Source organism: Rhincodon typus, chromosome 2, assembly GCF_021869965.1.
Source record: "Rhincodon typus isolate 14 chromosome 2, sRhiTyp1.1, whole genome shotgun sequence".
NCBI classification, from domain to species: Eukaryota; Metazoa; Chordata; class Chondrichthyes; order Orectolobiformes; family Rhincodontidae; genus Rhincodon; species Rhincodon typus.
Window position 1 is genome coordinate 142,124,342 of NC_063333.1, and position 27,608 is coordinate 142,151,949.

The 27,608-nt window shown below is 39.2% G+C and overlaps 1 protein-coding gene across 5 annotated transcripts; it reads right to left on the reverse strand.

The window, feature by feature from the left end:
- Positions 1-751: 751 nt before the first annotated feature.
- Positions 752-27,608, reverse strand: LOC109928551 (zinc finger DHHC-type palmitoyltransferase 3). 5 transcript variants are annotated; one of them, XR_007265468.1, is made up of 6 exons: positions 27,384-27,569; positions 25,436-25,532; positions 20,884-20,965; positions 18,392-18,522; positions 12,527-13,071; positions 1,942-2,023 (listed from the first exon to the last, which is right to left on the reverse strand). XR_007265468.1 is itself a non-coding variant. In XM_048616246.1 (6 exons), exons 2-5 carry the CDS (start codon positions 25,505-25,507, stop codon positions 3,415-3,417), a joined length of 330 nt encoding a protein of 109 aa, XP_048472203.1. In that variant the 5' UTR covers positions 25,508-25,532; positions 27,384-27,608; the 3' UTR covers positions 2,005-2,023; positions 3,393-3,414. The 5 variants fall into 5 exon arrangements, 3 of the variants coding, with proteins under 3 accessions (XP_048472180.1, XP_048472203.1, XP_048472186.1); XM_048616246.1 differs by lacking the exon at positions 12,527-13,071 and adding an exon at positions 3,393-3,459 and having other exon boundaries at positions 2,005-2,023; positions 27,384-27,608; XR_007265469.1 differs by lacking the exon at positions 1,942-2,023 and adding an exon at positions 3,441-3,459.

Genomic DNA, 27,608 nt, shown 5'->3' on the forward strand with positions numbered 1-27,608 from the left:
CGTCCTACATTCTGTTAGTAGGACGCAAAATACATAGAAGTTAAAGTTAACAAGGCAAATAGGCATTAGTTGATTGTATAAAAATATATATAAAGAAGAGCTAGGAAGGCCTGGGTCAAGATCCATTTGTTCCTGAGGTGTGTAATGACATCTCTGAACAGGTTGAAAATATCTATAGAAAAGAGTCATCCAGGAGAGGGTGGGTGTGTATTTGATTGGGGAAGCAAGCTCTGTGTGAAGAAATTAAGAAGCTCTCAGTCTTTTGGTATCTGTATGTGCTTCACAAATATGCTCGAAGAATTCTCTAACATTCCATGTAATAAGATCCCAACTTAATTCCAAGCACTGATTCCCAAAGGTTTATGGAGGAGGCAATGGCCTAGTGGTATTGTCACTAGACTGTTAACCCAGAGACTAAGATAATGCTCTGGGGATCTGAGTTTGAATCCTGCCACAGCAAATGGTGGAATTTGAATTCAATAAATATTTGGAGTTAAGAGTCTAATGGTGACCATGTGTCAATTGTCAGGAAAAACCCATCTGGTTCACTAATGCCCTTAAGGGAAGGAAACTACCATCCTTATCTGGTCTGGCCTACATATGACTCCAGACCCCACAGCAATGTGGTTGACTCTTAACTGCCCTCTGGATGGGCAATAATGCTACCTGGCCTGTGAAACCCTCATCCCATATATGAATAAAGGAGAAAAAAATCCTTGAATTTTGCCTGAACAAATGCACTAACAAAATCTTTTCTTAAAAAAATGTTTAATTTATACAAGGTGCAGACATACTTTTGGATTACACAAAACATAAAGCTGCATAAGGTCCACTTTATTATAGTGTTACAAGCATGAAACACTTTAGATTGGTTCCAGACGAAGCGAATGTCTACTTGAGATATTGAGTAATGTAACAAAATTGGGATTTTCGATTGTTTGGTTTAAAATATAATTTTTCTATGAAAAGTGTTTAATTAATGGTGTTTTGTCCTTAACCATTGATACAGTAAAAGTTCTTTTAAAATGTGCAATCTCGAAGTGTCGTCCTTTCAGCCAGTAAGTGGAAGTTCAAATTTCTCTTTAAACCGTTATTGGTCTCCGTGGAGATTGTAACCATAGGACAAATTTTAAGCTTCACTGCTAGATTCCTAGGGCCATGTATACATCAGATAAAGGGGAGCTGCAAAATTTCACAGAGCATGTTGGTACAAATTCAGAACCTACTGGGAATGAACACTTGTAAAGAAGAAATTATTTAAGTTTTGCAAAAATATTTCTTGGAAAATGACTCTGGCCTTTTTGGGCCTCTAACACTGGATGGGGTTTCGGCCTATAGTCCTTAATAATTTAGCACCAGGTCTAGGCTTGGGTTGCTGTGCGCAGGGGCCCACAGTTGCCCACAGAGATAGTATTGATCTTGGAAGTTATTTGCCCGCCTGTCCTCTCCAAGCTCCACGCTATAGGAGTAGAAAATGCAGAGCCAAATGATATGTTAAAAAATCCACGCAATAATACTTCAAAGCATTTTATGACTCAACAACTTCTGAAATTACTTTTCACCCACACCCCATGTACATTTGCTTTGTTTCGGAAGCACAGTATTAATAAAAACACTAATAATACTAAAGGATGATGCCCATATATGCAGAATGATTTTCTCATTAGTCGTCTGTACCATGAGTCACTCCGCTGGGATCTGTCACTGGTCCTGTGAGTAATTTTGTTTTTAAAAGCATGTCCAGCAAAGTGGGAAAAAAAACATCCTGTTAGAAGGCATTTTATCAAGAGTGTGGTATTTAAATAATGACTTAGTGTTGTTGCTCAGTTAATGCTTCTGTGACATCTTCCTTAGTCATTTCTAAGTCATCTGTATTAACCGCTTTGCCCTTCCTCTTGCAATGAAGACCAGAGAAAGGGTTGAACCATCCCAAGGAGAAGTTTCCGTCAAATGCTGCCTTCATTCCTTCCCATCCCAATTTCTTCTCCCAGGTAGGCGTTTCATTTTTGAGACGCTCTATGCCCTAGAAACAATTATGACAACAAAATGTAATGGTTGCAGCAAAATCACTTTGATGTCAAATATATCCACCAGAAAATAAACTAGGGCTCGTCAGGACACTTACAAGAATGCCAAGTTTCAAATGGAGCAAGAATTTATACTGCATGAGAAAAGGAGTGCTGATTGCTTTCAGGCTGTATAAATTGTTATTAATGTAAAGCTTTGACAGCATGCCTTTTTCAGCAAAATGCAAGTTCTGTATTACACAGTGATTAGAAATTATAGCAAAAGTCCTTCAGAGAGATAATACATGGAAACCCATTATTAATGCTTACTTCAGCTGAAGTTGCTTTGGAAATGTTTTAAAAGCTCCTCAGCAGGCATTTTTTTGTGCTTAAGTGTCTTATTATACAAATACACAAAGCTCTATGTTAAACATATTATTTAGTAAGAAAATTCACAGATGTGGACCACCAAATAAAAAGATACATCAATCTCAGGCAAACTAACTTTAAATTAAACACTCCGTGCAACCTGCTAATGTAGGTCAGTTTTAGATTGAAAAATTGACCCAGTTGCATAAATAAGCATAAGAGCTAATGGGAGCAATTCCTTTAAAGCAATAACGTTACTGAACTAGAAATCTCTGGAGATTTGGGTTAAAATTCCACGATGGCAGCTGGTGGAGTTTAAATTCAGTTAATGAAATCTGAATTTATAAAGCTAGTCTCAGTAATGGTGACTATCATCAACTGTTGTAAAAATCTATCTTATTCCTTTCAGGGTAGGAAATCTGCTGTCCTTAACTAGTCTGTCCTCTATACGACTTCAGTCAACGTGGTTGACTCTGAACTACCCTCTGAAATGGCTTAGCAAGCCACTCAGTTCAAGAGCATTTAGGGACGGGCAACAAATGCTGGCCTTGCCAGCAATGCCTACATCCCAGGAGAGAATGCATTTTTTAAATAAAATGGCTTAAATGAGAGGAAGCTTGTGGTAGTGACATTCCAACTTTAATTTAGGGTGAAATGAAACATTGATTCCGCTTACAATACTTTGTACGTACAGTTCACAGCTGCATCCATTTTTATATCTGATTTAAAAATACAGTTTCCTAGTTATTCCTCATTGATGTACTTGGGCCACTTGTCCAGTCTACTGAATAATTATTCCTTCCTCAAATATCTGAGACGTGGACATGTCTATGCATTAAAACCATCAAGAGTCAATTATACCCCATGACCTTAAAAGATGAGAGTCAGGAAGCCCTAATTCCCTTTCTTTGGAATGTGATTATCATTACATCAAGGATAAAGTGAATGACCCAGCTCCAGAGGACAAGCAACATTTAGTTAAACGAAGCACATGGATATTTCACATAGAACATATACCTGGATCATTAAAGGTCAGATATCAGTAAAGATATTGTGCAGGTACCAAGACTACTCCCATGATAGGCTGCAGTGTTAAAAGACAAGAAAAAAAAGTCAAAGTTAGTCAAAAAAGAAGGTGAAAATCAGATTTATTTAGTCAGGCTGCGACTATGAAAGTGATGGTTAGATGATCCATTGATGTTAATGATTAGTAAAAATGAGCAGTAAATCTGTTAGATTGATGCAGTAGTTCCTCTTCCTTATCAGTGTGATCAACAGCTCACCTGAAGGCTGCTCCTTCTGCTATCTCAAAGCTTACACATATTCACATCACTTGCACTGGAAAAGTCTTCATTCATCTGGTTGGTACACGAATCACAGAAATATTCCATGGTACCCGCCCATGCCAGAGAGATGGAAGTTTTTTAAACTCGCCTAACTCTCCCATCAATTTGTTGAAATAAATTAGCTTTTAACACCACCCTCTCAGCTAAAGATCAGTTGGTAACAATCTTGCATCGGAGTCAGATGGTTGTGTTTCAAGTCCAACTCCAGGACTAGAGCACAAAGGTCTAGGCTGGCATTCTGAGAGAATGTTGCACCAGTTGAAGTTCTGACATTTGGATGAGTTATTAAACAGAGACCCCTATCTGCTCTCTCAGGTGGATATAAAAGATTCTATGGCGCTAACTTGAAGAAGAGCAATGGTAGTTGGCCCCATTATCCTGGCCAAGACTTATCCTTCAGTCAATGTCACACTACAGCTAATTTGGACATTTTAAAATTGCTCAATGTGAGCACTTACTGGGTGTAAATTTGCTGCTGAGTTTCTAACAATGAAACTGTGACAATGCTTCAAATTTCTTTGAAAGATCCTATGGTTGTAAAAGATGCTATATAAATACGAAGAAGGGTCCCGACCCGAAATGTCCACTTTCCTGCTCCTCTGATGCTGCCTGGCCTGCTGTATTCCTCCAGCTCCACACTGTGTTATCGATATAAATACAAGTCTTTCTTTTTCAGTCCATTGCTTACACTCTGTGTAAATAAATATTCACCCCACTTCCAAGTGGATAGGTCTGGCCTTATGTGGATTCTGTGGCTATGTTAAACATCTTACTGATTACCTTGCATTTATCCTTCAGGATCTTGAATAATTTTGCTTTCAATTCCAGCGTAAAACGATTAGCTTCTGCTACCTCTCACTATACATTGATGGCTAATACAACTTGTAAATATGCATGACACAGCCCAAGGATTGTTACAAATAGAAATAAACGGAAATAGATATCAAGCCCTGGTGGGAGGGGTAATGAATTGGAATTGAAAGCCTGTTGGTGAGTGAGATTTTGAGGATGCTTTTCAAGGAAGAAAAGCAGGGAGAGAAAGGAGAAACAGGGACAAGAAAGCCAAAGGTACTGTCACCAATGTACAATGGTGGGGAAGACATTAGGCCATAGGAGATTGTAGAAAACATGTGGCTATAATTTGTATAAGGGGGAGCTATGGGATGGGCCAGAAGAGGGTGGTGAAGTGATCAAATCTAGAGAAATGTGTAAAACAAGTATGGGGAGTAGGTGACTTCTGGTGATTGTATATAGATGTGGTGGTTAAAAGTCAGTTAAACAGCACACCACGAGTTTACAGTCCAGTGCGATTGGCCAGGAAATACGATGTAACTAATGGTTTTAGAGTTTATAGAGAGAATGATAAGGTCTTCTGCCATCCCAGATCTAAACAGGAGGAAACTGCTGCAGGAGAGGCAGGGGACTTTAAAAGGGGCAGGCAGAGTCCCAGGAATGAGTCTTTATTGATGGTCTCAGCTGAGACCACCTTTAACAGCATGAATCTTGAAAGGAAATAGGACTCTACTGCCCTCTCACTCCAATTATGGACTTTTTGAGAATCTTCTTGCTGTTAAATTAGGAACTATCTCAAGGTTCTCTTACCAGTTCTGTGGATTAAGAACCAAGGAAATGAGGAGTAGGCCACACTGCCCAGCAAGTCTGCTTTGCCATTCAATTAGATCACGGTTAAAATTTAACATCAACTTCAACTTCCTAGTCCCGTGTTCCATGATTAGTTTAATGTGCAAAATTTATCAATTTCAATCTTGAATATAATTCAAGACTGATCATCCACACATCTCTCTAAGGTAAAGCTGAAGTCACATAGTCTTACGAGACCATTGGGCTGCTCTCTCATTACAGAGAGACGACGGGTGGTGTTTTAACCTGAGGGTTACTATGTCTCAAGTGAAGGGAGAGGTTGAGAAGGACAGTCCTTCATGGTAACCCAGATGGTGCAGGAAATGAACCCATGCTGTTGGCACCACTCTTCATCACAAACTAGCTGTCCAGCAACTGAGTAAGGAATACCTAAGATTCATAATCCGGAGTGAAGATGTTTCTTCTCATTTCAGTCTTCCTCTAATCATAAGACTATGACACTTGTATTTAGATTCTCCAGGAAGGGGAACAGCATCTCGGCATCCAGCACTCTACAAATTGTATGTGTTTCAAGGAGATCAGCTCTCATTTTCCGAAACTCTGGGGAAATATAGTGCTATTCTTCACAACCTTTCCTCACCACAGAACAGCCCTCTCATGCCAGGCATCAATCAACCTTCACTGCAAATACTCAAAGACAAGTATATCCTTTCTTAGGTAAGGAGGTCAGAATTGTACAATTTGGATGTATGCAATTGTATGTACATGCAGAGGGGCCAAATGGCCTACTACTACTCCTAATTCGTATGTTTGTATGTATGCATGCACTATAGATGTTGTCTGACCAAAGCCTGTATAATTGCAGTAAGGCTTCCTTATTGTTCTTTCCCAAACCCCTTGCAATAAAGACAAACATGTCACTTGTCTTCCTAATTGTTCACCACAACTGCATGTTAGAACGTAAGACCACAAAACATAGGAACAGAAGTAAGCCCTTTGGTTCAAAAATTCTGCTCCACTATTCAATGAGATTATGGCTGATCTGATTACCCTCAACTGCCTGATTTGTATACAAAGACACACAAATCTCTCTGAAAACATTTTCTAGTCTCTCGCCCATTAAAAAGATAACCTGCTTTTCCATTCTTTATAGCCAAGTGGATAATTTCCAAAAATAAAGGCAAAATATTGCAGATTCTGGAAATCTGAGATAAAAAGAAAAAGTGCTAGAGAAACTCAGCAGGCCTGGCAGCATGTGTGGAGAGAAGCAGAGTTAACATTTTAAGTCCAAGTCATTCTTATGAAGATGCTGCCAGACCTGATCAGTTTCTGCTGCTGATAGTTTTCTATTTCTGCACTTGCTACATTTTTTCCCCAATTACTTAATTGGTCAAAATTCCTTTGCAATCTCTCTACATTCTCCTTCCAGCTCACCTAGACACAATATGCTTGGGAGTCTCAATGCATTTAGCCCACTGCCTCTACCGTTATCCTGCCTAAATGGGGAGAAAGACATATATGGGCTTCTCAGGGAGGAATGTTGATATTTAAAACCCTACAATAAAATCAAAATCTGCAACAGCAGGTGAAAATTTTACATCTTTAGTAGTAAAGTAGTCTCTTTTCTGTATAAACCAATCCCTGGATGAGGCAACTACTGATATGAAAAAGGAATCAAATGCAGTAAGTAATCTTTAACAGATATCAAGGTGTAGCCACAAAAATGAAAACTACAAGGTGCAAGACCACCCAACACAAATACATTGAGAAGTGATCATAACCTCCAACATTCTATCTCCCATTCCTAAAATTTGTACTACATTTACCTTGCCTAACAAAACATTTCAGGTATGCACCATTCCATGAGGTTTCATTAAATATTTAACTTAGTAATATAAAACTTGGTTTTCACTGGTTAATTAGTTTATGATGACCGCTGATCCTGTTAGCTAAATATAAAGTCAGTTTCAGGATTTACCTTATCCAAAGTAATGGATATTTCTAACATGCTCCAACAGGAATGTAGGAGATGGTGACATACTACAAATGGCGCATAGCAGTGAGCAGGATTTGCCAGTACCTCCAATTTTAAACACTTTCAGAACAAGGGTCCACATGGCTTAACTTGCATCTTAACTAATTCCCTTCCCTTCAATTTTCTACTTGGAGGGGGTACGCACTGTATTGAATTGGATCTCGAATGGCCATTCTTTGTTACCAGGCATATGTTTTTTATGGGTAGTCAAACACAGGACAACAACAGGAACGTTAAACATAATCCTGTCCTCACTTCCAGCAATGACCTTAAAATAGTGATCGGGAGTTTAAAGCCTTGCTGGGTGTGCCAGTTAAGTCAGTGTGTCCTTGTTTAAAAGTCACTGAAACCTAAAATGCAGCAAGAGACTAGGAAGGCAAATGGGATGTTGACTATTATTGGAAGATGTCTTGCTTCAATTTCATACAACATGGGCGAGATTGCACCTGTAGCATTGAATGAAGTTTTAGTCTCCTTAACCAAGGAAAGACACACTGTAGAGGGAGAGATAGTGGTTCACTAGAATAATTCCAGGGACGAAGAGATTATCCTTTGAGGGGAAGTAGGACCTGTATTCTCTAAGGTTTAGAAAGTGAGACGATCCAATTTAAATGAGCAAAATTCTTAGAGATAGATAGGGTAGATACAGAAAGATTACTTTCTTTGCCTTTGAGGGGTGGGAAGGGTCCTAGAACCAGGGAGGGTCTCAGAATAATGGAGCAATGTATTTAGGACTGAGATGAAGGGGAATCTCTTCATTCAGAAGGTGGTGAATCTTTGGAATTCTCTACCCCAAAGGGTTATGGAAGATCAATCATTATGTTCAAGACAAAGTTTGATTGATTTCTGGATTAAATGATTTTAATAGATATGAGGATAGTGTAGGAAAACAACCCAGATAGATGATCAGCCACAATCTAGTGGAATGGGGGAAGCAGGCTAGAGGGGCTGAACAGCTTACCTCATTGCTATGATCCGGGAATACGGAGGATATTTATACAGCATTGGTTGAACATTTACTCTATTGCTTCAGTAAACTGTGTGACTAATACTGGGCTCCCAATAGAAACCAATAGTTCAAACAAGTCACAAAAGCAAAAAGTGATCATTAAAATTGCATTAATGTAATTGCCTGCAAAGTGGTTAAGGATGTGTGTCAGTTTCCTTGCATTGCAAAATGAGACTTAGCAATATGGAAATACCAATTTACGATAAACTTGTTTCAGACATTGCTCTTTGGTGATGATCTGTTTGGGCCAAACTGTTGCTAATTCAAGGTTAGACCAAGATGTAACAGTGCAGGCAGGAGCTGCATAGCATTGCCAGGAGTATTCTGAGATTGCTGTGGAACCACCTCCTACTCATTCCTCCTCACCTCAAAAATAACATGGCATTGACAGGGCATTTACCTTGGTGGGCCTTTAGTTGAGGTCACATGCTATTAAAGAAAATCCTCTGTTAAAAGGCAGACCTCTTTCGAGCCTGGGTGAACAGGTTATGGAGTGTTGGTTGAAAATAACCTAGGCTGCAGCTATCTTGACAAGCCAAAAGCAGGACAAGCAAATAGATACAGGTCTTAAAAATAAGGTTGCAGTTAGCCAGGGCAAGATAACTAATCTAGAATTAACTGCATGCTTTTATACAATGACTGTTGTTAAGAATTGCATCATAAAACTGAGGAGCATCTAAGTTTATAACGGTTAAGCAAATGGTTCTTGTGGCACAGTGACAGTGTCCCTACCGCTAAGGCAAGAGGCCTGGATTCAAGTTCCACCTGCTCCACAGGTTTTTCACAATATGCCTTGACAGGCTGATTTAAAATGTAAGAGTTAAACAGGATTGCCAAAGTTGCAGGAAGGTAAAAGTAGTGAAAGAAGTAACCTTGTCTGTACTGTAAGACCAGACAAAGTGGATAACAGCAGTTCCAAACAAATTGAGACTAAAAGTAGGTTGTGGGCAAGTAACTAAAAAATGAATAGACTGGTGGAAGGCAATTTTGGTAAAACCGAAGGCAGCAGAATTTAAGCATAGCCACAATCTTTCATCTCCCAGGCTGGCAAGTGTCATTAGTATGGATGTATTTCATTTTGTTTAATACGATTGCTGAATCAATATAAAATAATGGACAAGAAAAACCCGACAAATCTTATTTCTTAAGGACTGACAATAAGACATTCTGGATCCATCATTTAGTAAGTTTAGCCTGAACAGCTACAGTGTAGCAAGGATGAGCCCTGCCCACCCAAAGTCAAAAAATCCTGCGTAAATGAAAGATCAGGTACTTGGTGTGTAACTAGAGGGTCAATTGCATGTTCCGTGAAATACATACACCTTTATGTTTTTCATTAGTTTCCTAGTATGCCCTTTTCAGCTTCAAACAACTCTATACTGAACAGATTAATTTCAACTAGTGACTGAAATAACCCTACATGTGAAAGACCTTCGACACTTCACCTTTCTTTTCCTGTTAGTATTGTTAGTCATTCAGATCAGTAAACACCAGCTAAAGCCAAACACTACACAAAGTATTTGTAAAATGTTTTATTTAGTTATTCAGTAATAGCACCCAAATCTCACACAGTATTCAGATTGCATCTAAAGCAAACAATTGGACAAACACAAAATCCCAAGCCCCACATTAAATGCATTCTTCAGATGTAGTTTCTTTTCCTCCCCAACATAGAGGACACAAGGTTATCAGAAATAATGATTTAACTGCATTTTTGGCAATGCTGTAATATAACACAAAACATGTAAATCATTTTGATATTACTTCTGCAAAGCTAATTCAATTGGCAGCTTTAATGCAAGATTAAAAACCTCGAGATTTGTTGACTTGATTTTAAGTAATGCCTCTGTTGGCCTACCAAAGTAGTCAACAAATATTCATTTTCCATATTCCAGCATTGCAAGAGGTGACATCCTTTCACAGCAATTTTAAACATTCTTTCTTTAAACAAAAGCTCAATTTGTTTATTTGAGTTCCATTTCCACATCAAGGTTACAGTCCAATTTCAGAACTGCTCAACTCCTAAAGCAACCAATGTCTCAGGTCTTGAATTTTAAAGAGCCAGAATTCTCTCACTTAAAAACTTAAGTGTCCACCTGTATTAACACAAATCTTCTTTAATTTATCAGAAGACAGAATTTCCCCAAAATCCCACTGATATACAAAGACAATAGTGATATCTGTTGAGATACTCCTCTAATTCTGACCAGTTTTAAAACAAAAACTTCATATTAGCAGTCCTCAAACTACAGTCTACTACTTTTACCAACCTTTATGAGGCACACATATGCTAGGGTACTGTTGTTTATATACTACCTGCCCTGGCAGAACCTTTGGCAAGTGACAGTTTTTAAAATGATTCTTGAGTGCATTACTATACTATCCAATGTAGGAATTACATTGCAGTGCTAAAAAACAATAAAAAAGGAACAGGATTTTCCTGTTTTCTATTCTGGGGAGCTTCAGAAACTACTTTCGTTGAGGCTGACCACCTTACTGGGGTTTCAGTAAGAGGTTTTCAATGCATTTAGACAGCCATTGGATTGAGCAAATTGAGATTCAAAGATGTAATTTTAAATTATTTTGTGGCCCTTTTTTTAAATCTACCCATGGATGATGTCTATAAACTTAACTAAACGCATCAAGAATTAACAAAAATTAAAAAATGCTGGGGAGGTAAATAATTAAACTAAGACAAAACAGAATTCTGTGAACAAAAGTTTGATCTAGCCCTAACATTAACCTATTCTGAATAAAGCCCTCTAACTGTTCATGGCACCAACAGATTGTGAACAAGGGAACATTGCTACAGAATGGTGAGAAAGCTTGCTACTTGGCAGGGTTGGTCAGGAACAAGGTCAACACCAATCCCTAGGAATCACTTCACTTCAATCCCCGTTCACGAATCTGAACACTAGACCTTTCTAAGTTGTACTTGTGGATTGACGTGACAAGAAGCAATGTTTTCACTAACACTGGACATTGGTTCAATTGAAATTGTAAGAAGACAGAAATCAATACATTCTTGTTGGATAAGATAAATGAATGGTGGGACAGTCCTGAGCAACTGAATGGCCATCCTCGTTCCAATTTAAGAAAAGAAATGACAGCTTGGAAAAAACATTGAAAAAATCCACAAAAAATGTTTAAAAATAAATGAGGTAATAGAGGGATTTTTTTAAAAAAAAAATTTTAAAAAAGAGTCATGTTTTTAAATGTAACTTCCGAATGTTTATAAAAAGCCATTTTGCCTAGAGTGTTTGGAAGACTGAATTTACTCTGCCTGCTGAAAACTGCAAACAGAGATGAGAAATTTTATACAGGACAGCACTGAGCAATAAATAGTCTAACATTATGGAGAAGCATGTAGGATTAGTAACTAAAGATTCTCAGCATATTCTCTTATATAGACTTAACATGGTAAGGAGGAGGAAAATGGAGATGGGCAGACAAAAGTGATATGAAAATTAACATCCTAAAAAGATGCAAAAGAAATTGTCATGTTGGCAGTCCATGTAACAATGATTTTGGCGCATCACAAACATGGATGGCCATATAAATTAGATGAACTCCCTTGTCACAAACATGAACATTCATAGGACACCATGAAAATAAGTGGGGAGACAGCAATGCCATCAGGTGTGAACCAATATCAGTTGATACACCCCTGCATCAAAAGTTCTTTCTGCAACCTTGATTAACAATCTTCATTCTACTAGATTTGTTTAGTATCTGTCCTTTTAATAAGCCAAGTGACTTCCTCTTAACAAGGAAGGTCATCTGCTTCTTTGGTATGATGCAGATCATGCGAGAAAACCAACACAGAGGGCAAGGCCAGGGCACACCATTCTCCCACTAAGGATTAAGTGAACCAGAACGTAAATTAATTACACAAGAGCAAATACAGGACAGAATAAGATCAGGAAGTCAGGATTTAGAAGGCTACGGAGTAGGGACAGTAAGGTTTAAGCAAGCAGTTTCATCTCATCTGTGATTAGCATTTGCACACCTAAGGAACACCTCATAGCACTCAATAATTACAGTAATACCAGGTTAATAAAGGCAACAGATTATACTTCAGTACTGTAATTGTTAGAGAATGTTAATGTATAAATCAATAGGCAAATCAAGAAAATAAGTCAAAAAAATTAATGCAGACCCTATTATGTATCCTGAAGTTTCAGAAGGATGTCTGATCCTTAACAGTACCTTCAGTCACTTGATTTTCTTCAATTTTCTTTATTTCAATTTTACAGCTAGAACTGCAGACTTTAGAAGCCTGCATATATTAAACAATATCCCAGTGTAGGAGAAAAGGAAGTTCGACATTTTACTGTTTTACTGTCCTATTATTTTCACGGATCAGAGACTGCAGGAATAAAGTTGAACCATGGTGTGCACCTTTTTCATCATCCATGCTTTTAAACAACACGTGGATCAGGAAGGATACAGTCATTTGTAAATAACTTATATATTAAGTTATGACTGGTACTTGTGAAAATTATTAAGTAACCAGTTTGAATTGGATTGCTGGCCTAGGATGACTCAGACCACATACTGGTACGGGTCTACTTTCCCTTGATCTGGAGTTGCGAATGGACTGAGCCATTCTATTGAAAATGGATGACCGAACACAGCTTTCATATTCATCCATTTTGTTTTTTTAGCCCATCTTCTCTCTTCCTTTTTCAACTGCTCTATTCCCTGGAAACAGAAATAGAACAGCTTAAATCATGTAGGTAAGTTTGGGGGGAGGAGGACTTTTCTACCCACTACAAACAGTACACCAGAACATACAATCAGCAAAGGTCACTGATATTTCAACTGAACATCCAATTAAATTTTCAGTTAAAAAACCCAAAATAGTTGTAGTTAATAGTATAATTTTTAGTTTCCCCCTCCCACCACCCCTATTTACAAATGCTATTCCTCTCACCTTGTACTAAGTGGCTGCCCAAGTGATTGGTTCCCCAGTCTTTGGTCAAACTCACTTCAAAATGGGAACAGCAATGTAGGTAGACTTCAAATTCTCCTCCCACCACCATTCAGAAGGAATGCCTCTCCAGGTGGCCTGGTTGGGACTTAGCCACTGACTAGATGAGGGGAAATTAATAAGGGTGGCCACAATGTTCTATCATGATGCAATACAGCTGGGCACTGAGATGCTATGCCATCAATCCAACTATTGACCACATTTTTAAATACACCTTTATAGGAGAAAATTTCAAATCAATAAAATCACTAGAGCATACGCATGTCACTTATCACTATATATAGAAAACTACATGAAAATGATCTGTCATACTTGAGCACAGCCTTATTAAACTGCTACAACTACAAAGCACTGAAATTTAGAAAGATAACCCTAGAACATCAAATAGCTGATAGGTACACATAAACAACATCTTGTATTCATGAGTTGCCTTTTACAGAAGTAAACATCTCCAGAGGCTCCACAAGAACATAAGGTGACAAATTTACACTAAGCCAAATATGAGGACATTTGGTCAGGTGAAAATGCTTGGTCTAAGGTGGGTTTTGAGGGGGGTGGGGGTGGTGTTAGCAGAAAAAGAGGGAGGAGAAAGAGAGAAAGAGTCACAAATACAGGGAGAGAATAACAGATTCAGACCCAGACAGATGAAAACATGATGTGATCATAGCTCAAACCCACTTTGCCTGCTCCCCAAAACCCTTCAAATCATTACCGATTAAAAGTCTGCTTATCTCCTCAAAGTCACTCAATGTCCCTGCATCCATTTGACCGAGTTCCTCAGATTAACCACCCTCAAAGTAATTTCTCATCTGTTTTAAATCTGCTACCCCTAATCCTAAAACTATGACCTCTCAGTAAAAAGACTGGCACCGTTTCAATGTTTGGCAGTGGTCTGCCTATATTTTACTCTCCCTTGGAGATGTACCACCTAAAAAAATTATGGACCACCTATCTAACAATGACAGTTTCCCAGCTGTGTTTGAACATGGAGCATGACATACAAACTGTTGTCCCAAATGTTGTGATTACCTATCTGCTTTTTGCATCTGCATCATTGCCCAGCCATTCATTTCCCAACAGGAGCACATATTAATATAATATCTGTTTGCAAGACACAGGGCCAGCTGGTTTGGAGATCTTTCACAACGGTCAACACTGCTGCAAGTTCAGTCAGACTTTCAGCCAGGCACACATTTAGAGTCAGAGTCGTACAGCACAGAAACAGATCCTTCAGTCCAACTCAGCCATGCCAACCAAGTTTCCCAAACTAAATTAGTTCCACTTGCCTTTGTTTGGCCCATCGTCCTCTAAACCTTTCCAATTCATGTATCTGTCCAGATGCCTTTTAAATGTTGTAACTGTACCTCCACCTTCCACTTCCTTTGGCAGTTCATTTCACATACAAACCACACTCTGCTGAAAAGGTTACGGTTCAGGTCCCTTTTAAATCTTTCCCCCTCACTTTAAAAATATGCACCCTTGTTTTGAACTCTGCCACCCAAGGTAAAAGACCTTGGCTATTCACCTCATCTATGCTCCTAATGATTTAATAAACCTCCATAAAGGTTACCCCTCAACCTCCTATGCTCCAGTGAAAAAGTCCCAGACTATCCTTATAACTCAAACCTTCCAGTTCGGGCAGCATCCTGGTAAATCTTTCTGTACTGTCTCCAATTTAATAATATCCTTCCTATAGCAGGGAAACCAGTACACCATACTCCAAATGTGGCCTCACCAATGCCCTGTACAACCTCAGCATGATGTCCCAGCTCCTATACTCAGTGGTCTGAACATTGAAGGTAAGTGTGCCAAACGCCTTAACCACCCTGTCTACCTGTGATGCAAATTTCAAAGAACTATTATGTACCTGAACCCCTAGGTGTCTGTTCAACAACACTATCCAGGGCCCTATCATTAACAGTGTAAGTCCTTCCCTTACTAATTTTACCCTGCAATACCTCGCATTTATCCAAATTAAATACCATCTGCCACTCCTCAGTCCATTAACCCAATTGATCAAGATCCCTTTGCAATCTTAGATAATCTTCTTCACTGTCCACTATCCCACCAATTTTGGTGTCATCCGCAAACTTACTAACCATACCTCCTAAAATTCTCATCCAAATGGTTTAAATAAATGAGTGGACCCAGCACTGATCCCTGTAGAACACAGCTGGTTGTAGGCCTCCAGTCCGAAAAACAACTCTCTACCACCACCCTCTGTCACCTACCATCAAGCCACTTTTGTATCCAATTGGCAAGCTCTCCCTGAATCGCATGTGATCTAACTTTACTAATCAGTCTATCTTAAGGAAACTTATCAAAAAGGCTTTAAAGTCCATCACGCACTAGCTTGGATTTATACAGTAGTTCTGCAATCTAGAAACAATTCAAAGACAAATGAACTGCAATGAAAACTAATCCCAAAGCTGCAAACCCATTCCAAAACAATGAACCCCCACTTGCTTGCACTGCTGGGCTAATCACCAGTTTATTTTTCTGAATGGGAAATACAATGTGCAAGGAGGACACTGCACTTTGAAGAAAGGTAGATTTGCTTTAATAATGCTCATCATGATGTTTGAGCCTTTATGTTCAGAAATCTGGAATTGCAAATCAGAGATTGATAAAACCCATGGCTAGCAAGGGAAAAAATGGTCATCGCTACTAAAAATTTGCTTAGCTATCCTAAATTAATTGATCAACTTTGAAAGGTATTCATTGGTGGCTTTTTTTAAATTAACAGATACATATTCAAATCCTTGGAATATAATCACTGTTTAAAATAAAACAAAATGCTACTGGGCTGTGCAGTGAGAGATTTAAGCCCTTTCAGAACCTGGATACAAATCCAGGCCAGATCAATGGAATCGAAGACTCCTGTGTCTCTTGACTACAGACACCACGAAATGCATTTGAGTAGTCTTAGTATAAGTGGCAATGGACCTCAAGCAGTGAGGGCTGCTGGGGTAAAGCAGAAGGCACATTACAAATTATAGTGCAGGTGCTCCATGTGGCATCTTGCATATTTTTGGCACAGAGTGAAGGGAGCTTTCTGGTTGGCGCATGGCAAGAAGGAAACTCAGGCTGGGATGTGGCCACACTTCCAGCTGCCTGGGAATTTTTGTAACAGTGCACGCACATACCCCTCAGCTTGCAGTTCACTGCAAGACAAATTCAAAACCGCAATCTTTCAAACATCTATTTTGCACGTGCCGCCTCTCGTGACAGTGATTTTAATATTCATTTCAAGCAAAACAAATGATGAATACTGTCCGAACGATCACTTTCTTGGAAGTCAGTGCTGACTAATTAGTTTACATGCATCACCACTGCTAACATTTATGCAGTTTGATTGTGACCAGCAGTTCAAATCTACAGCCCTGATGATAGCAGTCCTATTGTGAAAATTTGGCCAATTTTTTGGGAGCACAACAGTGAGAAAATCTAAACTTAAATTACTTGTGTGTCACCAAGAATCATATTGTTGACCATTAAAAGAGTCAGAGTGGAACTTCACAAAACAATTACAGTTTACATCAAGTCATACTTCTAACTCCACATCTGACATTGTGCTTTTGCATTGTAAGCTTAATCACAACAGACTTATGGAAGTCTTATTAAACCGACTGCATTTCCTGTTCGATAACTAATTGTAGCGGTGGTAATGTAGGTTCAAGTTGCTCAGGCAACACATACTTTTATATATCTGTTGTAGCCTAGGAATACGGATATTGTTAGGAGTGACAGTCAGAAGCTCCAACATTAAATGGCTGACCAGGAATCTCTCCCAGTCTTACTGCCTGTCGTTGGCAATGTGTTTGAAGGATTTGCAGGTCATTACTCATCCAGTTTGGTCAGGTTATAAATGCATTTTCCCTGACCTCAACCTGGAGAGAGACTCAAACCTGGAGTTTCTGGTTCAGACAGGAATGTTACCCATTAGTAACAATATGGCTTTAAACTGTGCGCACACAGTCAGTGACCTGGAATATACCATTATATTGAAACTAAACACATTGGTAGTTATGTGAACTTCTGTGATACTGATGTACTTATTAGCAGTTTTCTCATTAACTTAATAACATCCAGAATCTATCTTGACTTGAAGGGTAAATACAGTGCGAGATATGGTCCTGGAATAGGGTTAGGGACATAGTCTAGATTAATGTTTTATTTAATTATTATTATAGCACAGGTTGGGTAGGGATGAAGAAACAGAAGGTAGGGGTGGGGGTTGGTTGGGAGAGAGACAGATTGCTTTGTCACTCTTGCGTGAAAAGGGTCACATTCAGCTGCAGTGCTCTAGTTTCTCGCACTGTTTGGTTCCCATGGAGTTCAAATGTAAAGAAGAATGAGCACTTGATTAAAGTAAGAGGTTATTATCAATACTGGTGAAACCGTATTCTTCATAAAAATAGGAAAAGGGAGGGCTTTGAGACAGATGACTCAATAGGAAGCTTTTGCGCCCTGATGCTTACCATATGATTTGAACCTATAAGCAGGTGCAGAAACTCATACCAGGACCCATTCTCCAATTTTTTTTTTTTTTTTTTTTAAAAAAAGAAGGGCCCATATTGGCAAATGTAAATAATTCGAAGAGCAAGGAAGCATTCCCAAGCAAAACAGATTAATTGATTGTTTATCTCATTGCTGTTTGTTGCAGACCTTGCTGCGCACAAGGTGGCTGCTGGGATTTTCAACAGGCTTTAAGTGGCATCATTGGCTTTTAGGCAACCAGAAAAGATAAAAGGATTTGGACAAATGTAAGTTTCTTTGTCCCTTCTTTCCTTCCTACTTCTACAGCTCAGACATCAGGTCAATGCCTAGCTTTGGATCTCTGAAAATACTGTTCTACACTGCATTCGCAGTTGCACTTTCTTCCTAGGAGAAAGCATTTCACTAGGTGCCTGCCCCTTAATGACAGACTATGTATAAGCAAACAACTGGGTCGGTTGTTTCACTTATCCTTTACTGATATATACAATGAATGCTCTTGACAGATAGGGAGTGAAAATGTTAATTACTCACCGTTTCATCCGAGCAGATAGAATGTACTTGGGTGCCAAACATGACAGCCGTGAAAATAAGGAAAAGAAGACCCTCAAAGCACAGTAGAATGAGAAGTATCACTGTGGATGGTGGTGAGAATGAGCTGCATTCTAGGAAAGTAGACAGAACAAACCAATGTCAAACACAGTACCACGTATACCATGTCGGGCCAGCCACATGCTTAGGCTGCAATTCCAACTGCTAAAGCTCTTTCCCCAGCTCAAGTAAAACACTCGAATGAGAGGACGACAAAAAACAGTGTTTCAATGACTCCCTAAAGGCTTCCTTCAAGAAATGCAACACATGGGAGACCCTCCTAAATGAGGGGAGCCAATTCTTTGAGAAGCCCTGTCAGCAAGGGGAAGCATGATAAAGCAACTGCAGAAAGCAATGCCAATGATCAATTCCATCTCCTGGAAACACCTGCCAAACATGTGGTTGGAGAAGTGGCTCTAGGATCAGGCTCACCAGCCACAAAAGGATCCACAGAACCTATGACATGCAATTTCATAGGTGGGCTATCATACTGGTTAGCAAGTGACTGATGACGAATGCATACAGTCTGCAATCATTCATAGGTTTGAATGAAAATCATACATTCCCATTTTAAGTGAGGCTATACGAAAGTTTTATATATTCAGGAAAAAATCTAATTGTTATGAAGTATTGACAGCATTTGTTAATACTTTTAGACTATTTATATCTCAATACTTTATTGCTTTGAAAAACTACCTCTGCCTGCTGAAAAGGGACAAACCATTCAGTGGATTTTAATTACCTTAACAGGCAAAACACAACCAGAAATACTACATGATTAAATCAGAAGTAGCGTTCTTTGATTAAAAGAGCAGAACAGACGTTTCCATTCAATTTCTTGTTGGGAAAACAATCGCTAACAAAAAACAATGTGCAATAGCCAAACCCTTAACATTCTTTTAATACTCCCAAATACCTTTAGGATAATTTTTAACAAATCTTCAGAGAATGGTAGCACTATAAAAAATTGCATGCCTGATAGCACAGCTGTACTAGGGTAAAAAATGCTGGAAATACTCAAGATCAGGCAGTAAAACAGAGAAATAAAGAAACAATTTGCATTTCAGGTCTGCAGCACATCCATTACAATTGGAAACCTTTATTAATGTAACAGATTTTAAGCACAGAGGCAGGAAAAGGATAAAACAGGTAAAAGGGGGCAGCTAGGAACAAAAGGGAAAGTCTGCAGGAAGGTGGAGGGCACAGGTTAAATGACAGAAAAGGATGACATTGCCTGACAGTAGGTATGGTACTCAAACAGCAGGAACAGATGGACAATATAGTTAAATCAGAATCATCATTGAGGCTGCTACAGAAGAGGGGTGCAGTGTGGGGGTGTCCTGATTTCAACTCTCTATCTTTCAGAACAGGTGTCTTAAAGAAGATGGCATAATTTGCAAAATCAGAAAGAGGAAAAAAACAAGGAAATCAACAAATGAAAAGGGAACAGGTGGTTTATGCTTCAGACTACAGATCCTATGTCATAATCAAACTTTTCTACATATACACAAACATACTTCCTATTGCATTTATGAGGAACCAAGAGTATCGAGTTATATATCATCCTTAAGTTGAGCACTAATACACAAGCATTATATACACCACAAAGTAAAAATTACAATTATTGAGGACACAGAGCATACTGCCAGCTGTGAAATGAGAGACTATTTCCCATGCCCACTGTACCCCCACTGGCATCACCCCAACACCAGCAGCTTCAGTCTGCAGGGTGTAGCAAAAACCCAACCTGGACCATTCTGATAACTGATAATTATCCTATCCTAGCTGGACACAAGAGAAATCATCAGGGCAGAATTAGAAGCAGCTTAAATCTTCCATAGGTGTAAGCTTTACCTAAGCATTATCATTTATGCCAGTGCAAGGACAACCTTTGTCTTTTTTAGTCAAATCCCTACAGCACAGAAAGAGGCTGTTTGGCCCCTTGTCTGGAGGGACTGACCAAAGAGCATCCCATCCAAACACAACCCCTTACCCCGTCCCTGTAGCCCCACATTTCCCATGGCTAATCACCTAGCCTACACATGCCCAGACACAAGGGGGCAGCCTACCATGGCTAATCCACCTAACCTGCACATCTTTGGACTGTGGGAGGAAACTGGAATATCTGATGGAACCCATGCAGACGTGGGGAGAATGTGCAAATTCCAAACAGACATGTCACCCAAGACATGAATCAAACCCAGCTCTCTTGGTCTGTGAGGCAGCTGTGCTAATCACTGAGCCACATGCCACCCATAAAACTATATATAATTCTTTAAACACCCATTTCCCAGTTACAAACACCCTATATTTGAGCATAAAGCTTTGTCATAGTACGAAGACACAAAAGTCTTTACTTAAAAAGATCCTTGGTGGCTATCTTTGTGCTCAGTTTTTTAAACTAAATTTAATTTAAGTTTCCGTATGATACTTACTTGTCCACTCCTCTTCAAAGCAATACAGAAAGTGAAAGCAAACCATGATAAGGGCATGTAGTGATATCAAAGCTATATACATCTGAAATACAGAACAAAATTTTTTCAGTAATTAAGTTAAATTTGAATTACAACATAAAATTAAATGTTGATGCCATGTAAATTGTCAAAAGTGCATGCCCCTAAGGTTAAGAGTGCAGGTACAAAACTAGGTCAAGTGATGCCACAAAACGAAGAAAATGACAAATGACAATAACGTCCATTTCTATGTTATCCCTTTCCACTGTGACCACCAATACTAAATATTTATTGAGGACAGTTCCAACCTTACCAGGTCCCCCCACGTTATCTTTTTGGTCCCTACTCTTTCCACAATTATTCTCTTGCTCTTTATTTTTTAAAAAACCCTTTTCCTTCAGTTTGTACGCCAATGCTTGCTTACACAGTGTTTTCCTTGTTTCCTTTTTAAGTTTTCCCTGCACCTTTTTATACTCCTCTAGCGACTCTGCTTTATTTAGCCTTTGGTATCTACCTTAGCCTTTTTGTGTTAATCTTATAGCGACCATATTTTTTTATTCTGTATTTTTGATTGTAGGCTTAAATGGACTGTTTTTAAACCAAGGATTGTTGAAGGATCGCTGGATTGCTGCGTTTTTTAAAAAACAAGACACCTGACACTTTTTTAAAGTGCTGTTTACATAGCTGCTTGTTCAAGCAGTAATGGAAGTCTACTTTATAGACAATCTAGAGCCAAGGGGTTTGTAAGAAGAGAGGTTCAGCCACCAATAAATAGCTGATTGGTCTGTAGACTAGTACCAGTTATTGATGACAAAGGCTTTCTGCCTGCCAACAGCTGTGTTTGGGTCCCAGGTAACCGAACAGCTTAGAGGGTGTGAACAAGACAGACAAAATTCATTGGACCTCTGGAAGGGCAGGAGCACTCATTTTGCAGCAGTAAAATCCACCTTAAACCTGAAGATAGTCAGCTTACTTTCCCTCAGTAGTTGCAGTAAGCTGTGGTTCTTAACCAATAAATCAGGGACTTTTGTAAGTTGCGAACCAGTATCTGCAGGAGAATGAAGGAGCAACACATCTTAACAGTCTAAAGGACAATCTAAGTGAATCCTGTGGACTGGGACCATTGAACCAGTCTTTCCCTTTGCCCTCAATCTCCATTCTTCCCTGTCTGTGTCTGTTTTTGTGCGTGCATAGGGGCTTATAACGGCATTAAAGTTTTAATGAGTAGAGCTGCATCCGCATACCAATGGTTCATAGTTACTTATATGTGTTTCGAATTTCTTTGTAATAAATAACCATTATTAAATACTGAAACCTGGTCTGTGCTTTGTTAACCTGGATCCAAAAAAGTAGTTCAGGATTTCTGTGCACATTTCTTAAAAAACTAATTTTTCATGATGATCCCTGGAATAGCAGACCTGATTTCCAACATGCCACACCAACGAGGCATAATAATTCTAACATTTATGCCCCTTTACATTCAGGGACCAGGTCTTGGTCCCACCCTGTCTTTATGGAAACATATTTGCCCTGGATTCTGACTATTTCCTCCTGAATGCCATCCATTGCTGACACTCCTCTGCAAGTGGCTAATGCTCCCAGTCCACTTGGGCTAAACTGTACATTTATCTCAGTTAAATTAGCCTTTCCCTAGTTTAGAACGCTTATTCCCACCCATCCTTATGCTTTTCCATGATTTTGCTAAAATAATTGGTAAATAACAACTAATACTGGTCATGATGAATTAGTAAGTTAATGTAGCTTATTTAAGCAAAGAGAAAATTATCTATAACAATTTAAACCATTTAGGTGCTGGTCACTCAATTGACAATTGTACTAATGTGCATTTATTTATACTCATTGAAATCTATTTGACATTTTTGAGTACAGAGTTTAAAAAGTTAGCTTTGTTGACTATTATTATGGGCTAAATCTAACCAAGATTATAGTCACTATTTCCAGAATGCTCCCCTACTGATATGTCTTTCACCCACCCAGGCTCAATTCCAAATATTAGGTCCAGAACTGCCTCTTCCCTTTTTAGATTGTGACTATTGGCTAGAAGTTCTCCTGAATGTAATTTAAGAATTTTGTTCCCTCCTTTTCTTGCACATTACGACAACCTAAGTTAACAAATGGGTAAGTAGAATCCCCTACCATTGTTAGTTTGAGACTTCTGAAATGTGATTACATATTACATTTTATCCAGGAGAAATTGCTCAGCATGATCAACCGGTTTACATACATAGTGAAGTGTTACAAATAAGTGGATGGTACTTGCACTATGCACATGTCTCTAGCTAATACTATGAGAATGCCATCTGAAAAAAATTTTTTACATTCTTGCATGTCAGCACACAAATAGGTAGTACAGTCTCACTGCACATTCATATTTGTATCATCGATAGCCACAGGTGAGGTACCGGAAGACTGAAGGTCAGCTAACGTTGGGCCACTATTTAAGAAAGGTGCTAAGGAAAAGCCAAGGAACTATAGCCCAGTGAGCCTGACATCGGTGGTGGGCAAGTTGTTGGAGGGAATCCTGAGGGACAGGATTTACATGTATTTGGAAAGGCAAGGACTGATTCAGGATAGTCAACATGGCTTTGTGCGTGGGAAATCATGTCTCACTAACTTGATTGAGTTTTTTGAAGAAATACTGAAGTGGATTGCTGAGGGCAGAGCAGTGGACGTGATTTATATAGACTTCACCAAGGCATTTGACAAGGTTCCGCACGGTAGACTGGTTAGCAAGGTTAGGTCACATGGAGTACAGGGAGAACTAGCTATTTGGATATAGAACTGGCTTGAAGATAGAAGACAGAGGTGGGTGGTGGAAGGTTGCTTTTCAGCCTGGAAGTCTGTGACCAGCGATGTGCCAGAAGAAGGGTCTAGGCCCGAAATGTCAGCTTTCCTGCTCCTCTGATGCTGCTTGGCCTGCTGTGTTCATCCAGCTCTACACCTTGTTATCTCAGTGCTGCATCTACTGCTTTATGTCATTTATACAAATGATTTGGATGTGAATATAGGAGGTATGGCTAATGAGTTTGCAGATGACACCAAAATTGGAGGTGCAGTGGACAGCAAAGATTACTTCAGAATACAACGCGAACTGATCCGATGCACCAATGGGCCGAGGAATGACAGGTGGAATTTAATTAAGATAAATGTGAGGTGATTTTGGAAAGGCAAATCAGGGCAGGATTATACATATAATGGTAAGATCCTGGGGATTGTTGCTGAACAGAGAGACCTTGGAGTGCAGGTTCATAGTTCCTTGAAAGTGGAGTCGCAGGCAGATAGGATAGTGAAGGTGGAGTTTGGTATGCTTGCCTTTATTGGTCAGTGCATTGAGTATAGCAGTTGGGAGGTCATGTTCTGTACAGCTGCAACATCGGTTTGGCCACTTTGGCAATATTACCTGTAATTCTGGTCTCCCTGATATAGGAAGGATGTTGTGAAACGTAAAAGGGTTCAGAAAAGATTTACAAGTATGTTGCCAGGGTTGGAGGATTTGAGCTTTAGGGAGAGGCTGAATAAGTTGGAGCTATTTTCCCTGGAGCGTTGGAGTCTGAGGGGTGGCCTTGTAGAGGTTTATAAAATCATGAGGGGCACGGATAGGATAAATAGACAAGGTCTTTTCTCCACAGTGAGGGAGTCCAAAACTAGAGGGCATAGGTTTAAGGTGAGAGGGGAAAGATTTAAAAAGGACCCAAGGGGCAACTTTTTCCCCCACAGAGGATGGTGCATTTTTGGAATGAGCTGCCAGAAGTGGAGGAGGCTGGTACAATTACAACATTTAAAAGGCATCTGGATGGGTATATGAAGAGGAAGAGTTTAGAGGGCTATGAGTCAAATGCTGGCAAACGGAACTAGATTAAGTTAGGATATCTGGTTGGCATGGGCTAGTTGGACGAAAGGGTCTGTCTCCATGCTGTATAGTTCAATGACTCTTATGAAACAAGCAGTGCAGAATGTTCCATTGTAATTAGAATCTGAAGTAAAATAGATACATTGTTCTGAAGAAGGTTCACCGGACTCGAAACATCAACACTGTTTTTTCCTTCAGAGATGCTGCCAGACCTGCTGAGCTTTTCCAGCAATTTCAGTTTTGTTTCCTCGATACATTGCAGGTTTGATTACCTGAATATTATATGCATCAGTGTGCTTAGGTGAAGTAACTTTGAGTTCATAATGCCACCAAAATAAAAGTGTGAAACCCAAAACTCAGTCCAGCCTATGAAATGCAAAATACTACAATGCTGAAAATCCGAAATAAAAACAAAATGCTGCAGAAACTCAACAAGTCTACAGCATTTGTGGAGAGAGAAACAGAGTTAATGTTTTGAGTCAGTATGATTTCCAGATAAAAGTCATACTGGACTTGAAACCTTAACTTTGTTTCTCCCGCCACAGATGTTGCCAAACCTGCAGTGTTTCTTCAGCACTTCATTTTTATTCCAGCACAACTTATGTTTAAAGAAGAATATTTTGGCTGCATTTAAGCATTGAAAACGTTATTAGCAGTACTTACTGTAAACAACACAAAGTATTTCTGGTTATTCTCTCCCACACAGTTGTTAACCCATGGACAGTGGTGATCCATCTTTCGAATACATCTCTTACATACACTGGAATGTAATTTTGAGCATTTAAGAAGAATTTCAGTAACAGATTTGTTTTTTTTTTTTTTTTTTTTTTTAACAGCAAGCTAGACAATAATCAATGTAACACCTATTATTCCAGTAATCCCAAACTAGAAGTCAGATTTTTAAAAAGCACTTATTCCCTCTCTTACCCATGTCCACATTAAAATGGCATAAAGGTCAACTATCTAGAAGATATCTCAACTTATTATGATTCATCTCGTTTTTCCTATGTACTCAGCTGTTGTTGACCAGAATGGGTGTTGCCAAATTGGCAGCCAGACAGAGTTGCTCAATGTAAAACAACTGCATTTCAAGCTTTGGGGATGGCTTACTGGTGTAAGAGGAAAGTCTAAATCTATAGAATGCTGTTGGCAAGAGGCAGGGTGTGGTGGGGGAAAAAACTTCTGATGCGCTGAACAACTAAATTTCACCGATCTGAATCCTCTTCAATTATCTCGACTACTTTTTCTTCAGAGTGCCTTACTGACACGGAGTGATTAATTCAGTTGTTTAGATCGTTAGTATGTGGTTCAGAATAACGCCAACAGCACAGGTTTGATTCCCAAACTAGCTGAGGTAGACTTGAGACCTGTCTTCTAGCCCCAAGTGTGGAAAGTGATGGAAAATTTCCTAATTCTTAGTGCTTGTAGTAGCTTTTCTGCTAAGTCAAGGATTACAAAATCAAACTTTTTAGAAGAGTCGAGCCAATGGAAATTTTGCCACAGCAAAATGTTGAGGAAGAACATGAGGTTTTCCTGAGCCCTAGCACTTAAAGACCAGCAATATTTAGTGTTATGCTGATAACAGTATTCTGTACAGATCAGATGCTCTGCCTTCACACAACTTCAAGATTAGTATTTCTTAAGAGGTTTTTGAAAAAAGAACAGTTCCTAGTATCTGTGACAAGAAGAAAAAAATGCAACATCAGTATTGTGAAGTAGTAAGATCTTCTCCGGTTTTATACAGTAAATGGCAGAATCCTTAATGGCATCAATATACAGAAGGATACATGCGTATTAGTCCACAGTTCCCCGAAAAAGGAAACACAAGTGGATAGGGTGGTCAAGGCAGCATATGGCAGGCTTGCCTTCATCGGTCGGACACAGAATATAAAATCTGACAAGTCAGGTTGCAGCTGCATAGAACTTTAGATAGGCCACATTTGGAATATTGCATACAGCTCCGGTTGCCACACTACCAGGAGGATGTGGAAGTTTTGGTTTTGGAAAGGGTACAGAAATCGTTAGCCAGGATGTTGCCTGGCTTGGAGGGTATCAGCAATGAAGAGAGATTGGACAAACTTGGTTTGTTCTCACTTAAATGTCAAAGGATAAGGGGCGAGTTGATAGAAGTTTAAAAAATTATAAGGGGCACAGATAGAATGGATAGTCAGAATCTTTTTTTCAGGATAGAAATGTCAATTACTGGGGGACACAGGTTTAAGGTAAAAGGGAGAAAATTTAAACAAGTGAGAGGGGCAGGTTTTTTTGTACTGCCAAAGGTAGTGGTGGAGGAGGCTGATACAATAGCAATGTTTAAGAGGCATCCAGACAGATGAATTAATAGGCAGGAAATAGAGGGATACAGACAGCATAAAGATGAAAGATTTTGAGTTTGGAAAGGCATCATGTGCTGATGCAGTCTTGACAGGTTGAAGGGCCTGTTCCTGTGCTGTACTGTTCTTTGCACTTTGAAACTTGTTCCTTGAAAATGTTAATCTTAAATTGACTTTAGCAAATCTTATTCTATTTTAAAATGATAAACATAGGATATTTCAGAAGAGAAACCAGTGTTTGGAATTGAAAATTTTCCTGTTTTCATATTGCTAGTTACCTGCAATGATGTGCTCGCTCTGGCTTGATGCTGCAGCACTTGGGGCATTTGTATACCACTTGGCCCGGCTTCAACTGTAAACTTTCAATGAACTCTTTAGTGGCATTCCCTTTTGGTACTGCACCCTGCCAAACAATGAATTAATACTTTGTGAGCACAAGATGTCTAGTACTTTGTTGTATTCCAGCTTTGAACATGAAACACTGCAACACTACAATGCTAGTG